General features: G+C 60.1%; 1 protein-coding gene and 1 long non-coding RNA gene across 12 annotated transcripts in view; both read right to left on the bottom strand.

Moving 5' to 3' along the window:
- Positions 1 to 14,689, bottom strand: part of PRSS22 (serine protease 22) — a 146,430-nt gene that overhangs the window by 108,715 nt on the left and 23,026 nt on the right. For 10 of the 11 annotated variants that reach the window (XM_086691518.1, XM_086691511.1, XM_086691515.1 and 7 more), the window contains one exon: positions 13,911 to 14,358. The exons of the other annotated variant lie outside the window; for it this stretch is intronic. In XM_086691518.1, the coding sequence (XP_086547644.1) occupies positions 14,128 to 14,358 (231 nt within the window). In that variant the 3' untranslated portion in view covers positions 13,911 to 14,127. Of the gene's footprint in view, positions 1 to 13,910; positions 14,359 to 14,689 lie in introns of those variants that run through there. 11 annotated transcript variants of the gene reach the window in all.
- On the bottom strand, positions 9,611 to 11,231 carry LOC147573201 (uncharacterized). Its single transcript, XR_015245287.1, has 2 exons — positions 10,639 to 11,231; positions 9,611 to 10,530 (listed from the first exon to the last, which is right to left on the bottom strand). It is a non-coding gene; the product is annotated as an uncharacterized LOC147573201 (long non-coding RNA).

Below are 14,689 nucleotides of genomic sequence, written 5' to 3' on the forward strand. Positions count from 1 at the left end.
TCGGAGGCCTTTCTTGGGCTGGCTGCTTCAGGGGGGCACCTTACCTCCCAGGGCTCCCGGTATGGCAACCAGGACGGTCAGAAACGGGACCGTGTTGGCTTGAAGACACAGCGCCCAGGTCCACGGCGGTCACCGCCTTGTGACTAGATTCGGGAAGCGAGGGAGCAGGACGGGGCGGGGGGGCAGGGGCCAGCTCAGGGGCAGGTGTGCCCACTGATTGCAAAGCCCGGTCCGTGGCCCAGATGGTCCTTATTTGTGAGCAGTTGGCCGGAAGTCCCGCGTGGTTCTCGCGGCGAACCCCGCGCGCACCCTGGGCAGCCGGCACACCCGCGCTGTGGCGATGCCGCACCTGTTCTCGGGACCTCGGGGTCACCACGGTGCGGTCCTCGCACAGACACCGCAGAGGGGCCAGAGCTGGGCCGTGGGAGCTGCGTGCGCCCCAGGCCCCCTCCCCTTAGTGACAAGGCCCATGCGGGTTCGCGCGCGCGCGTGTGTGTGTGTGTGCGTGTGCGAACCTTTATTTAACATGCACTCCAGCTTGCTCCAGCCTCGCCTTTTGCCACCAGCACCGGGGTCACCGGGTCTCCGCCGCAGGGGACCCAGGCCCCTCTCAGAACCCAGCAGGTGGCCTCCCTGAGCGGGTCTTCCCCCCCCCCCACCCCGGGCGGGGTCGTCGGCTGCCTGGTCAAGGTGGGGGACCCCTGGACCGGTCCCCACGCGAGGTGGGTTCCGCGAGGCAGCACACCCTGCGTGGGCTGGCAGGTGGCTCCACCCCGTGTGGCCTCGACGGCTCCTCCTCACCGTGGGCTGCTTCTGCTGGAGGCCGGAGGGAGGCTGGCTCCCTGGCCCTCTCCCCACACCCGGCCTCCGTGCACCCCTCCCTCCCGGCTCCAAAGGCCCCTCGCCTAGGAAGTCCTTCCTGCCGTCTACCCACTGTCCGCGTTGGACAGGTAGCCGGCTTCATCCCTCGGGAGGGGCCGGTTCTTTCCCCGTGTAACAAACCTCCAGCTGCTGGGGCTCCGCCTGATTCCCCACGTGCACTTCCGTCCCCGGGACAGGTGCTCTGTTCACCTGTCCTCAGACCCCAGCTCAGGCCTGCTCCCTCCGAAAAGATGCAGAGGCCTCTTTGGGATATACCCTCCCCTTCAGTGTCCAGAGACTCGGGCCCCAGGGGCCGCTCATGTGGGGCTGAGACCCACAGCCGCCTCTGAGTCTCTTCCCGTGGGTCCCAGCAGGCCCACTTGGGGCTCAGCATGTTCTGGGCCATGACCTTCTGCTCTCCTGGTGGAAAAAAGACCCTTTAAGTGTTGGGGGAAGCTCCTCCTGGGGCCGCAGCTTCTCCAGGGTCTGCCCAGCTCACTACTACCCCTCTCTGGGCCCCCTCCTCCAGTCTACTGGACTGAGGCCGAGGCAGCCCCACTGGGACCCCCTGACCTGTCCCCCCTCACCTAATCCCAATGGACCAGAGGTGCGCCTTGGCCCCAGCTGGGCCACTTGTTCTCAGGGCCAGAGATGGGCCAGTCGGGCTCTGCAGGCGGCTGGTGTTGTCATCAGTAGGACTGGGAGCATGTGACAGCCGTGTCCCCGGAGGGTCTGAACCTCTCGGGTGGGAGAGGGAGACCGGTGAACAGCAGAAAAGAGGCAAGAGGGATGGCCCGATGGTCGTCCGGCCAAGCTCTAGACTGTTCCTTACCTCAGCTGACTCCTGCTCTCGAATCCCAGGACACATCTCAGGGCGGGCTCCCAGATAAAATGCAGGCCACTCAGTTAAATCTGAATTTCACATAAACAACAAATAACTTTTTACCAAAGTATATATCAAACATTGAGTTTTTAAAAGTATAACTATGTCCCAGGGGCGCCTGGGCGGCTCAGTCAGTTAAGCGTCCAACTTTGACTCGGGTCACGATCTCACAGTTTGTGAGTTTGAGCCCCATGTCGGGCTCTATGCTAACAGCTTGGAGCCTGGAGCCTGCTTCCAATTCTGTGTCTCCCTCTCTCTCCCCCTCCCCTGCTCATGCTCTCTCTGTCTCTCTCAAAAATAAACATTAAAAAAAATTTTTTTAAATAGATAAACGTAAAACTATGTCCTAAATATTTTTTTTAAGTATAAGTATATCCCAAACACTGCACGGGGTATACTTATACTAAAAATTTTTTTCATTGTTCATCTCAAATTCAAATTTAACTGGGTGGGGCCACCTGGTGGCTCAGTTTGAGCATCCAACTTTGGCTCAGGTCATGATCTCACGGTTCTTAAGTTCGAGCCCCATGTCAGGCTCTCTGCTGTCAGTGCAGAGCCTGCTTTGGATCCTGTGTCCCCCCCACCCTCTCTGCCCTTCCTCCACTCACAGTCTGTCTCAAAAATATACATTTAAAAGTTTAGGGGCGCCTGGGTGGCTCAGTTGGCTAAGCATCCGACTTCAGCTCAGCTCACGATCTCAACGTTTGTGAGTTCGAGCCCTACATCAGGCTCTGTGCTATCAGAGGAGAGCCTGCTTCAGACCCTCTGTCTCCCTCTCTCTCTGCCCCTTCCCTGCTTGCCCTCTCCCTCTCTCTGAAAAATAAATAAACATTAAAGAAAAAGATAAAAAAATGTAACTGGGTGTCTTTTGCTGGATGTGGCAACCCTAACCCGAGACGCTTCGGGTGCTGCAGGCAGGACCGGAGAGGAGCTTCGAGAAGTCTGGGAATGACAACGTGGTTTCAGGGAGGCTCTGGGGAGGAGAGGTCAGGCGGGAGGGGTCCTGGAGGTTGGGTAAGGGCACCTGAGGGGAGCCTTTCCCTCCAGGCTTCAGGGACTCCACGAGAAGACAGCACCAGAACTGTGTCACGGGCGTGCCACCTGTAGGGCCACACAGAAGGGCCTCTGCCTGGCAGGGAGCTCTGACGGGCGCATCCTGAAATTGTTAACACATTTTTTTTTTTTTTTTTTTTTAGACAGAGAGTGAGCACGGGTGAGGGGCAGAGGGAGAGAGAGAGAGAGGGAGAATCCCAAGCAGTCTCCATGCTTAGCACAGAGCCCAACGCGGGGCTCGATCCCACACCACCCTGGGATCATGACCCGAGCCAAAATCAAGTCAGACCCTCGACCGAGTGAGCCACCAGGCGCCCCTTAGAAGTTTTCATCGAGGGGCCCTGCCTTTTCTCGTACGCTGGGCACCCAAGGGATGCAGCGCTTGGAAGAGACTCCATTTCCCGGGGGCCCCTCTCTTCCCCTCTCCGGGTCAGCCTCCAGGCGGGTCATTCGTGCCCCCCCCTTCCCCTCCGGCCTCACCTCCCAAGGCCAAGCCGGGTCCCGCCAGCCCCCAGCGCCTCCTGTACCCGCTCGGCCTGGTCTGAGCCCCCAGCTCGCCCCCTCAGACCCAGGCGCTGCCCATATGCGTCCACCGCAAGGGGTCCCGAAGCCTCCGCCTCTGGACGGGCTCTCGCAAGAAGCCGGCAACTCTCCGCGTGGGGTGTAGACGCGCCCCGCAGACAGAGTTCTCAGACACTTAGGCCGAGCGGACGTGCAGGGCTGCCTCCGCCAGCGAAACGGCGGCAGCAGCAACCTGCTCGTAGTCTTTATTTCGCGTTCGCCAGGTCAGGGGAACACCAGAGAATGTTGAAGCGCGGAAGGAAAAGACAAGGAGCCTCCAGACACGGACCGAACGCGCATCCGGCGTTTACCGGAGCGCGTGCAGGGAAGGTGTGCAGTCTCGGGCCTTGGAGGCGACTGCCCTGGGTCTGTTCCCTAAGTGGCTCCCGGGGGGACCGTGGGGCTCTGTTCCCATAGTCCTGTGGCCTTGAGCCTTGAGCTCAGAGCCTCGACGACCTGTCAGCAATGACCCCACTGTCTTCCCCAGGGCTTGCGGTACAGTCTCTAAAAGTGACTCCACAGCAGGGCCTCCTGGGAAGAGGACAGGCCACTCAGGTTTCGAGTTCCTGGCCGCAGCCCCCAGACAGGTGCGCCCCGCAGCCCAGGCCGGGCCCGCGGGACGTGGGGAGAGCCAACGAGGGGTGGCCAGAGATGCCCACCCACCCACCCACCTCAGCTCAGGTCTGGATTTCAGGGTCGTGAGTTCAAGCCCCGCGTTGGGCATGAAGCTTACTTGAAAAAGAAAAAAACAAAAAAGTTCCGCTCCCGCTGCCCCATCCGAGGTCTCCTACGAACACCTGCTGCTGGAGCCTTCCCGTGGGCCAGGCCTCATGACATCGAATCTCTGCTTTATTCTTATTTTACAGCTGAAGACACAGGCTTGGACGTGTTTTGCGCGACGTCACTCAGGGAGTTAGTGGCCAAGGCCGAACTCAATCCCGGGACAAGTCCTGAGCAGCTCCTCGCGGCCGCTTCTGCCCTTTGCCGCCACCCCCTCCCCCCCCCCCCCCCCCCACCGAGGAGATGCCAGAGGAGGGATACCCGGCCCTGGCTCCCACCTCCCCCAGCCAGCCCCTGCCCCTTCCCTGACCCAGTTCTCCCAGCCTGCGCCCCGTGCACTGCCAACCAGCCCCCATCCGACACGTCCCCTCCCCACCGCAGCCGCCACCCAGAGCTCAGGACCCCTGGCGCTTCCCGCTGAGGGATGTTGCAGGGGTGAGGGGCAGCCTGGAGAGGCCCCGAGAGACTCCCCGTAGGGCTGTTGTGATGCCAGGGGAGGGGGCGGAGGTGGCCTTGGGGCAGACAAAGGGCTCTGGAAAGGTCCCCAGGAGGAGACAAAGGGCTGTTGGTTCCACAGGGCCGAGCCCGAGCCAGAGGCTGCGAACTCCTCTGTGGGTTTGGCTGCCCTTCTGGCTTCCTGGAAGGAGGGAGGGAGGGCCAGGAGCAGGTCTGGCTGAGTGCAGGGACTGCAGGGCGGGGTGGGCGGGAGCAGGAGGCCCGACTTCCTTCATCGTTTGGTCCTGCTGAGAGTAAGCGGCAGCTGCCCCATTTTACAGATGAGCAAGCCGGGACCCAGGGAGGGGAAGGGATAGCGTGGGCCTTACCCGCGGTGGAGCAGGAGTCCGTGTCGGCCAACATAAGCCCCGGCCTAGACAGAGCCCGGAGCCTGCGTCCATAAACGAGGAAGCCAGAAACCCCCCAGCCGGCCTGTCCCCACCGGCCGGAGGTCAGAGTCCTCAGCGAGGGGCCTCGCTCGGCGTTTCCAGGGCCTCGTGTCCATCAGGAGCCTGCGGAGACCCACCCAAGACAACCAGCTGGCCGGAGGGATTTCTCTGTCAGCGCTGTTGACGGGGTCACAGGTTTTCCAGGGTAGGACCAACCCCCTTGGTTTAGAGCAGTGGTTCCCAAGTGGGGTTGGCGGTGCCCCCAGGCGACCTTTGGCGTGTGGGGAGACATGGGGTTGTCACAACTGGGTGAGCGTTACAGACATCGAGGGGATGGAGGCCAGGGAACTCGCTAAATATCCTACGATGCGCAGCATGGCCCTCCCATCCACACACGAACAAAGACCTCTCTGGCCCCAAACTGCAGAAGGCCAAGGCTGAGGACCACGGACAAGTTGCTTGGGTGTGCCCTGTAGCCCTCAGGTCTCCCTCTCACCCCACGGGAGTCGGATGGGGGTCCAGAGTGGGGTCCATCTCCCTGGAGGCCTGTGCCCGGACCCCGCCACGCCTTTGGGCAAGGGGCATTTTCTCTGCGCTCCCTCTCTCTGCTCCCAGCCCCCCGTGTCTCTGGGGCTTTCCAGCGGAGGAGGCCTTCTGCGACGTCGTCCACATCAGTTCGCATGCTGTACGAGGTTGGCAGGTATTTTTACTGTGGTAAAATACACATAAAATTTACGACTGAAGCCGGTTTATTTTGTATCATTTTTTCTTTTTAAGAATATCTAAGCTCGAGAGAGAGAGAGAGAGAGAGAGAGAAAGAGAGAGTGCGCATGTGCACAAGTGGGGGAGGGGGCAGAGAGAGGGGGAGAGAGAGACAATCCCCAAGCAGGCTCAGTGTGGAGCCTGGGTGGCTCGTTGGGTTGAGTGTCCGACTTGCCTCAGGCCTCGATCTCAGAATTTGTGAGTTCGAGTCCCGCATCAGGCTCTGTGCTGACCGCTCAGGGCCTAGAAACTGCTTGGGATTCTGTGTCTCCCTCTCTCTCTGCCCCTCCCCCGCTCAGGCCCTGCCTCTCGGAAATGAATCGACGTTAAAAAAACTTTTTTAAGGTTATTTATTTATTTTGAGGGAGTGAGAGAGCGAGCGAGCATGAGCGGAGGAGGGGCAGAGAGAGACAGAGAGAGAATCCCAAGTAGGCTCCACACTGCCAGGGCAGAGTGGGACCATGCAGGGCTTGAAACCACAAACCCTGAGCTCATGACCTGAGCCGACATCAAGCGTAGGACGCTTAACCGACTGAGCCCCCAGGCGCCCCTGAAATGTTTCTCGTCTCTTTGTCCGAGGACCTTTATGTCACAGCAGCAGGGACATTCGAAACCTCCAACGAGAAAATGAAGGCCTCGGAGAAATCCAGCGCCCACAGAACCAGGGACCAGCCTCACAGAGGTTTGCACTTGTCTGTGGTCTCTGTGCGCCTGCGGGTGAGCCCAGGCAGGGCCGCTGGAGCCCCGGGAATGAGGTGTCCGCGAGTCACCGGACCCCCTCCTCACCTGACACACCAAGACACCAGCTCCTGCGCTGCGGGCGGGAATGCAGGCCGGCACGGCCACTCGGGAAAGCCGTCTTGTCCCTCATGAACTCGGATACATGCCTCCCGCGTGCGTCCTCCATGCCGCCGCTAGGTGGTGACCGAGGGGACTGGAAACTTCTACGTACACTAAGATTTGTGCACGATTGTCCACTTTGTCCACAGCAGCGCTGACACAGCCCCCAAATGTTCGTCGGCTCGGACGTGGAGAGACAGCACCAAGTGTAAATAAAATGAAATACTGCTCAGCAATGAAACAGGGACAAACTAGTCAAGTTCAAGTAACACGGATGAACCTCAAAATCCTAACACCGGATGGAAGAAGCCAGACGCAAATGAGTCCGTATAGAGGATTTTGTTTGTAGGAAATTAAAATATTTTTTAACGTTGAGTTTTCAGAGGGAGAGAGGAAGATAGAGTGCAAGTGGGGGAGGGGCAGAGACAGAGGGGGGACACAGAATCCGAAGCAGGTTCCAGGCTCTGAGCTGTCGGCACACAGCCCGATGAGGGGCTTGAACCCTCAGACCACGAGATCATGACCCGAGCCAAAGTCGGACGCTCAACTGAACGAGCCACCCAGGCACCCCTCTATTTGCAGCATTTTAAAATGCATTTAGGCAGGGGCGCCTGGCCGGCTCAGCCAGAGGAGCGTGTGACTCTTAATCTTGGAGTCATGGGTTTGAGACCCACATCGGGTGTAGAGATTACTAAAAAAATCATGAACCTTACAAAATAAAAATAAAATGCATTTAGGGGTATAAAAGGGTTTAAGCCTTGATAAAGCGGACACCCAGCTGCAGAAGGTGCCTTTGGGGACACAGAACCAGGTGTTTGCAGAGGATCCTGTTTGAGCTGAGGACGCAGGGCGTGGGGGGAGGGGGAGGGGCAGGGCAGACACCTTTCCACACCCTCGTGCACACCTGCTGGTGGTGTTACTCTCCCATTTTCCGGGTGTCCCCGCGCCCCAAGTGCCCGGCGCCTCAGCACCACGCGGCATGGGGTTCTCCTGCGGGCTGGGAGAGACGCTTGTCCCCGGGAGTCCCTTCCCAGGGACTCCGACGAGTCCAGAGACGAAGGCCGCGCGGGACCGGAGCCCGGGGTCCAGGTGGAAGAAGGGACCGTTTATCCTGTGCTCGGCGCCCGCTTCTCATGGTCGCCAAGCACTCGGGCCTTTGGGCAGAAGTCCAGCTGTCAGCCTTCAGAAACATCTGAATAAATTGTAACCACTTCCTCATCGGCGTAGCGGCTCAGCCCCGGACAGACGTGTGTTGGCCCCGAATTGTTCCTCCTTATACGACACTGAGTTGTGCAGCTCCTGGCCCTGACTCGCCCCTCGGAGGCGTCACTAGTCCTGGGGCCTGCCAGAGGCCCACCAGGTACACGGACTGACCGGGCGTGGCTGGCAGGTGCCCTGGAAAGACGTTCAGCTGTGCCTCGGGATGGGCAGGGCGGCTAGGTGTTCAGGAGGTATGGAGTGCCCCTCCATGCCACCCCCCCAGGCACCGGGACCCACTCCCACTCCCCCACCCCCAGGCACCAGTGCCCCCCCACCTGGTCCCCCCAGGCACCAGGACCCCACCCCCCCAGGCACCAGGATCCCCCCTCCCCCAGGCACCAGGAACCCCCACCCCCACCAGGCACATGAGAACCTCCTTTGTCTGCTGCAGTCGGTGGGGGGCAGGGGTGGGGTTGTATAATCAGAAAGGTCAGGCTTCTACAGCTCTCCACACACCGCCTCTGGGGGCCAGAGAAAGAGAAGACAAAGGGACCTGTGTCTATGCTGCAGTCAAGTTCGGCCGGGAGAACCTTCCTGCGCGCTTGGCTGTTGGCTCAGGCTCCTTCCCTCTAAGGGGCGGGGATGCAGGAGTCGAATGGGCTCCAAATAGCACGCATGCAGGTGTGCACACGCACAGACACGGGTGGACGTGAGGGACACGTGCGCACACGCCGCACCCCCGGGCGGTGGTCATGGCGGGGAGGTGAGGCCTCGGGCCTGGTGGGTGGAGTTGAGGCTCCCAGGTGGTTGGCTCACGGGGGAATCGTGGTTATTGTCAAATGTTAAGCACAAACGCTCCAGGTAATTGAGGGATTTTGTTTACTTTGAATCCTTTGTGTCTCCTCCTCACTGCCTTCTGGAAGGGTTCTCGTGTGGACTGAGGAGCTGGAGAATTGAGCACAAGAACACAGGGAGGTGATTAGTGAGAGAGGAAGTCCCCAGGAGACCCAGACTCTGAAGGGCCCAGCAGCCCCTTCCCCGGGAAGGCAGACGGGTGGGGGCGGGGAGGGACAGCGGGGCTCTGAGGGCCACTCCACAGGGCAAGGGGACATTCCAGAGCATCCCGGGTGTGTGTGACTGAGGCGGGAAGCCTTCTGGACGGCAGGCTGCTGTCAGCTTGCCCGAGGCGTTAACTAGAGGCTGCCCGGGGCTGGTCTGTCCCCTAACGGACAGATGCCGCGGGATTGAGGGGTCTGCCCCTCACCGTCTGCTCCCTCTGCCCAGGGCTGACGGCTGCAGTCAGCCCTGAGCTCTTGGCATTGAACCTGGACGGGCCCCTCAGCCTTTGTCCATAGAATGTTCCAGCCACCTCTAAGGAGGGGAGGCACCCGGGGGACACGGTGGGCTAAGTGGACTGAAAGCAGGTCCCCTTTGCCTCAAAAAGGTCGAGGGAGTTTACTGTGACACAGAGGGTTCGCACATGCCCCAAATCTGAGCCAGCTTCTGAGACACGGCCAGCTCCTGTGGGCTGTCCCTGTGTTATCGGCAGGGAGCGGGGCAGGTGGCGGGCGTGCTGCTGGCCAGAGCTGGGAGATCCAGTCTGAAATGGCCAGCTGGTGTCCATGGCGACCGCGGGCTGAGCAGCTAGAGATTAGAAATCAGGCGGCTTCGAGGGGCCGGGGCCCTTGGGTTAGCGGAGTCACTGTTGGGCGGGCTACATCACTCACCCAACTCTTGGGACGCTTGTGAGAGTATCGATAACATTAAGGAACAAAATCCAAACGAGTAAATTTGAAGATCGGATGGGCTTTATTAAGCGATTCAAGGATCGGGCAGCGGGGAGCTCCGAGTGGCACAAAATGGAGGTTTTTTTTACAAGAAGGAGAGGGTGGGCAAAGAGTTAACGTCAAAAGAAAAGAAAAGATGGCAGCGGGCAAGGCCGCTTTCCCTTAGGTAGGGGCAGGGCGGGGGTCTGAGGTGGGTGGCGAGGCCCGGGCGCAGAGGCCCTCACTGGCACCGACCAGGCCTTGTTTCGTTTCCGGGACAGGCTGGAAAGCGCACCCAGGTCAGGGCCCAGACTCCAGGTGGGAGACTTGACCTGAGTGATGCCATTTGGGGCTTGCGATTTTCTATTTAACAATAATTACATCATGACAGGCGTCGCCCAAGACCGTCCCGAGCACGGGCGAGCAGGTGGGGAAGAAATGCGGGTCAAACCACCCAGGGCAGTGTGTCTTAGAGCCTCCGGTCGCCTCCCACCGATGCTGCTGTCACAAACCCCATGGACAGGGTGACAAACACTCCTGTCGTCTCAGTTCTGGCTGCTGGGAGTCGGAGATGACGGGGGGGGGGGGGGGGGGGGTTGGCTTCTCTCCCGGTGGCTCTCAGGCGGCCCCTCCACCCTGCGTGCGCACATGGTCGTATCCGTCCAAAAGGTGGTAAACGTGCACGTTTCCCTGACTTCTGGGAGCCACTCTAACCAACTGGAAGAGCCCGTGGAGGAGGACCCTCCTCTCTGTGGCCTGTGGTTGGGAGCACTGTGGGGCGGGGTGATCGTGTGGGGCTGAACCCCTAACCCGTGGCCCCTGTCGCTGTCCCTGGGTGGACGGTGTCAGGACGGAGAATTCTGGGCACTCTCGTATCTGGGGATCGTCTAGTGTTCATTGTGGGGACCCCTCCTCCCACGCTGGAATTGGGTCTGGGAACCTTAAAAAGACCGTAACCCACACGTTAATAAGATGCAATAATACAATTGTAAAATACAATAAAAATGAATTAAAAAAAGGGAGGGAGGAGAAGACATAAAATGCATACCTACATTTTTTATAAAAATAACAGCAGCTTTTAGCATTGTGGTGCTAAAGTGGCTGCTGGCTCTTAAGCATCACATTTACATCCAAGACTAGAAGAAGAAAGAAGAGGGGAAAGGATGCCAGCTGAGTATGTCCCTTTTATCGGGAAAAAGACAGTCTCCCCAAGAAAACATTGGACATCTGCTTCCCTCTCCCGGGCCAACACTCAGTCCCACGGGCTCTTGTGACCTTGTGGGAGCTGGTGGAAGCAGGTGCCTGACTCTTCCGGTCTCTAAGGTGGGGGGCACCAGGGAGGGGCGTTGGCCATGGCAGCAAGTCGCGGGGTGGGTGTTGGCCAGCTTGTTCTGGACGCCAGGGCAGAGCTGTGAGGTTCCGGGGGGGTGGGGGTGGGGGTGGACGTCTCCTCAAGGGTTAAAGTTCTGAGGACAGAGCATGTGGAGGAACAGACGCACCGCTGGGACCTCACAGCCTGCAGGGAAGACAGTTCCCGCTGGAATGACATTTGTCACCATGGCCAGACGGCCCCGCCTCTGCCCTTGGGGAGGTAAGGGAGTTCTGCAAAGGTCTGTTCCACGAGGGAGGTAAAGCTGGTGGAGACACTGAAAGGGCGGGCCTACGCCAGCCGACTCCATCTTGTTCTGTGTCCTTCACCTTGACCACACCTCCTCCCCTTGAGTAACCCCCCCTCACCTGCCTAACAGGACTCGATCCTTCCCCAGGACCCTTCCCCAGCCAATCGGCTGAGGCCATAGCCATTACCTCACCAACTGCCCCCAGGCCCCAATAAAACCTTTGTCCTTTTGAAACTCGCCCTCTTTCCCTGGTATCTCACCGCTGCGTCCGTGCAGGTAGGGGATTGAGCTCGAGCTAGCTCGAATAAAGGCTCTTTGCTTTTGCATCGGACTCGGCTCCCTAGTGGTCTTTGGGGATCACGAATTCTGGGCATGACAACACCTGTCCACTGGGCACGTGGGTGTGCCGGCCCCTTGCCACCGGCCCCTGGGACGTCCCCTTCAGGGGACAGCTGCAAGGGTCTCGGTCTGTGGCCCCCAGAGGCAGGCGGTGCCGGTGCAGACAAAGCAGTGGGTTCTGCCCCACCCAGAGTGGCACAGATTTGGGGTGTGTTTCTGGGCCGAGGGGCTTCGCTGCGATCCTGGTGTGGACCGTGCCGGCGCGGGGCTACCTTTGCAGCTCCGGGACCCCCCATCCTGATTAGGGAGGGGGTCACCGGACGTGCTGCAGCAGGCAGCCTCGTGTGGTTCCCCACGCCAGGGCCCGGCCTGCCCTCGGGCTCCTCCCGGAGGCTGGCAGGTGCCTTTGGGCTGGGGGCGGGGGGCGCGGGTGCCTGGAGGCTGATCGCTCAGCCCCCGAGAGCCCACCCTCACGAGTGTCCTGCCACCTGTGAGGCCGCTCCTCCACCCCGGCAGGTGTTTCTAGGCATCTCCTCCGTGCGGCTTCCATCGGATGACACGTGAGGGGGACCCTCTGACCACTGAACGGGGGCACAGGGCGGGGTGAAAGATGCACAGGCAGGGGAGAAACTGAGGGGCAGAGAGCCGTTGGCAGGAAGGGGCAGAGGAGGGAGGGGAAGCAATGGGGGAAGAAGCAGGGGCAGAACCTGGGGGCGAGGAACAGAGGGCGGATTGGGGGAGGGGGAGGGGGGGATGGGGCAGAAGGCGAGAGCTGAGGGCAGGGGGAGGGGCAGGCACAGGGCGACATGCGGGGAGGGCCGGGATGTGGATTCAGCACTCACCTGAGTCGGCCGCTCACTTCCTGTGATGTGGGAACCGGCAGAAGGAAAATGCTGGTTCCCAGGCGGGCAGGAGGCCCGTTCAGTGTTTGGTTTTTAATCAAACCAATCCCCCAGCATCCGCTGCGATCTGGTCATGACAGAAGGGCGACCAAACTACAGGAGCAGATGTCCTCCCAGCAAAGGGTGCGAGGGTACCAAATGGCAGGCAAGCCAAAACCCTGCGCTGCCCGCCGCTGCCTTCTCGAAGACTCACGTGGCGTTTCCAGTTGGAGACACGGTGAAAGCAGAGCGCCATCATCTCTCCTATAGCAGGACTGGACCTCTTCGCTCTAGAATTAATGTTTTTCTTCTAACGTTTATTTTTTTATTTATTTTTTTTTAATTTTTTTTTTCAACGTTTATTTATTTTTGGGACAGAAAGAGACAGAGCATGAACGGGGGAGGGGCAGAGAGAGAGGGAGACACAGAATCGGAAACAGGCTCCAGGCTCCGAGCCATCAGCCCAGAGCCTGACGCGGGGCTCGAACTCACGGACCGTGAGATCGTGACCTGGCTGAAGTCGGACGCTTAACCGACTGCGCCACCCAGGCGCCCCCTAACGTTTATTTTTGAGGCGGGGGAGGGGCAGAGGATAGGAAGGGGGCTCTGTGCTGACAGCAGAGAGCCTGATGCAGGGCCTGAACTCATCAACCGTGAGATCATGACCTGAGCCGAATTCGGACGCTTGACTGAGCCACCCAGGCACCCTAGAATGAATCTCTCTGTGTGAACTATGTGAAATTCACAGTCTCAGGTCAACCACAGAGCCCGGGTCCGCATGTCTCACTCACTGCAGGGAATCCCAGGTGGGCTGGGTCAGGCTCCAGATGTGGGGCCGGGGGTGGGATGGGGGGCTGGTCCAGGAGGCTAGGGCCTGGGCTGCAGAAGGGGGGGGGAGGGCAGTCCTGGAGGAAGGGGGTGTTAGCCAGCGGGGAAGTGGGCAGATCCCTTTGTAGCCTGGGACTTGGTCCCACCTGCTGTAGGCACAGGCCAGGTGACTCAAGCCCGAGGTGTAGCAGGGCCTGGGGACCTGCTGTCTCATTGTTTGTCTCCCTTCTTTGTTGGAGGACTCACAGAATCGGCATTGAGTCACTCCGGAGCCAGCTCCTGGGGGTGTAGAGGCCCCAAATCCGGGAGGCCTGGTTCTGAGGGGAGGGAGGGGACATCCCACTCTCATAGGGGCGGGCTTCTCCCAGCTAGCCCCGTTTTGGAAACACAACCGGCAGGTTGGGGGCCTGGACCGCCCCCCAGCCAGCACTCCCCCTTTCCACTGGCAGAGCCGGTCCACTGGCCTCCTGCCTCCTTTCTTCCTGGTCGCAGGGGGGCACAGAAAGGAAGTGCAAAGGCCAGGGGTCAGAACACTGAAACGCAGGTGGACAGGACACCTGGGTCCCTGGCCAGGCGACCAAACTCATCCCGACCTGCCCCCATTTTAACCCCAAGCGTACCCTGCTTCCCAATGTCATACCTAGGAAAACAGCAACGGGGGAATAAATAATTTATTGAAATTGGAGGAATAAATAAGATATGAGGGCGGGGTACAAATAACTGTAAAAATTATTAACATGTATATACATACACACAGAGGCGCTCGCGCTGGCGGGCGGGCTGCGAGGCCGCTCGGTGCCAGCACGCGGGCGCCCCCCGGAGGCAGATGGCTTACTTACAACGGCGTGGCCGCCGCGTCTCCCCAGGTCCCTAACGCGGGCCCCTTGGGGAGGGCGCGCCTTCCCCTGCGGGCCCCCTCCCCTGTGAGTGCCCGCGGAGCTGCACCCCTTGCACGATCCTCATCACCCAGGAGCGGTGGGCGGCCAGGCTGATGTAGACGCCGGGCCGGTTGCGCTCCGCACAGCCCTCGCCCCAGCTGATGATGCCCGCCAGCAGCCAGGTGCCCTCGACCTGGCACATCAGGGGGCCCCCGGAGTCACCCTGCGGAGACGGGGGAAAGTTAGGGACCCACGCGGGTCAGGGCTGGGCAGAGCCCAGGACCCTACACAGTGGGGGGACAGACGGCTCCCTGGGGTGAGGGTCAAGGGGGCACACACACACCCCCCCCCATGGTACTGCGACTCCACCAGGGCCGGGAGGGCTAAGCTGGACAGGCCTTCAGGCTCGCTTCTGGTGAGAAGCACTTTGTGCCAGACCTTGTCCCTCACAGCCCCCAAGCCAGGGAGTACCGTTGCTTGCCTTACAGATGAGGAAACCGAGGCTCAGAGGGAAGCCCTGGCTTGCCCAGACTGGCATCCGTGGGCAGCAGACT

Source organism: Puma concolor, chromosome E3, assembly GCF_028749965.1.
Source record: "Puma concolor isolate L17-30 chromosome E3, mPumCon1.1.hap2, whole genome shotgun sequence".
Classification (NCBI taxonomy): Eukaryota; Metazoa; Chordata; class Mammalia; order Carnivora; family Felidae; genus Puma; species Puma concolor.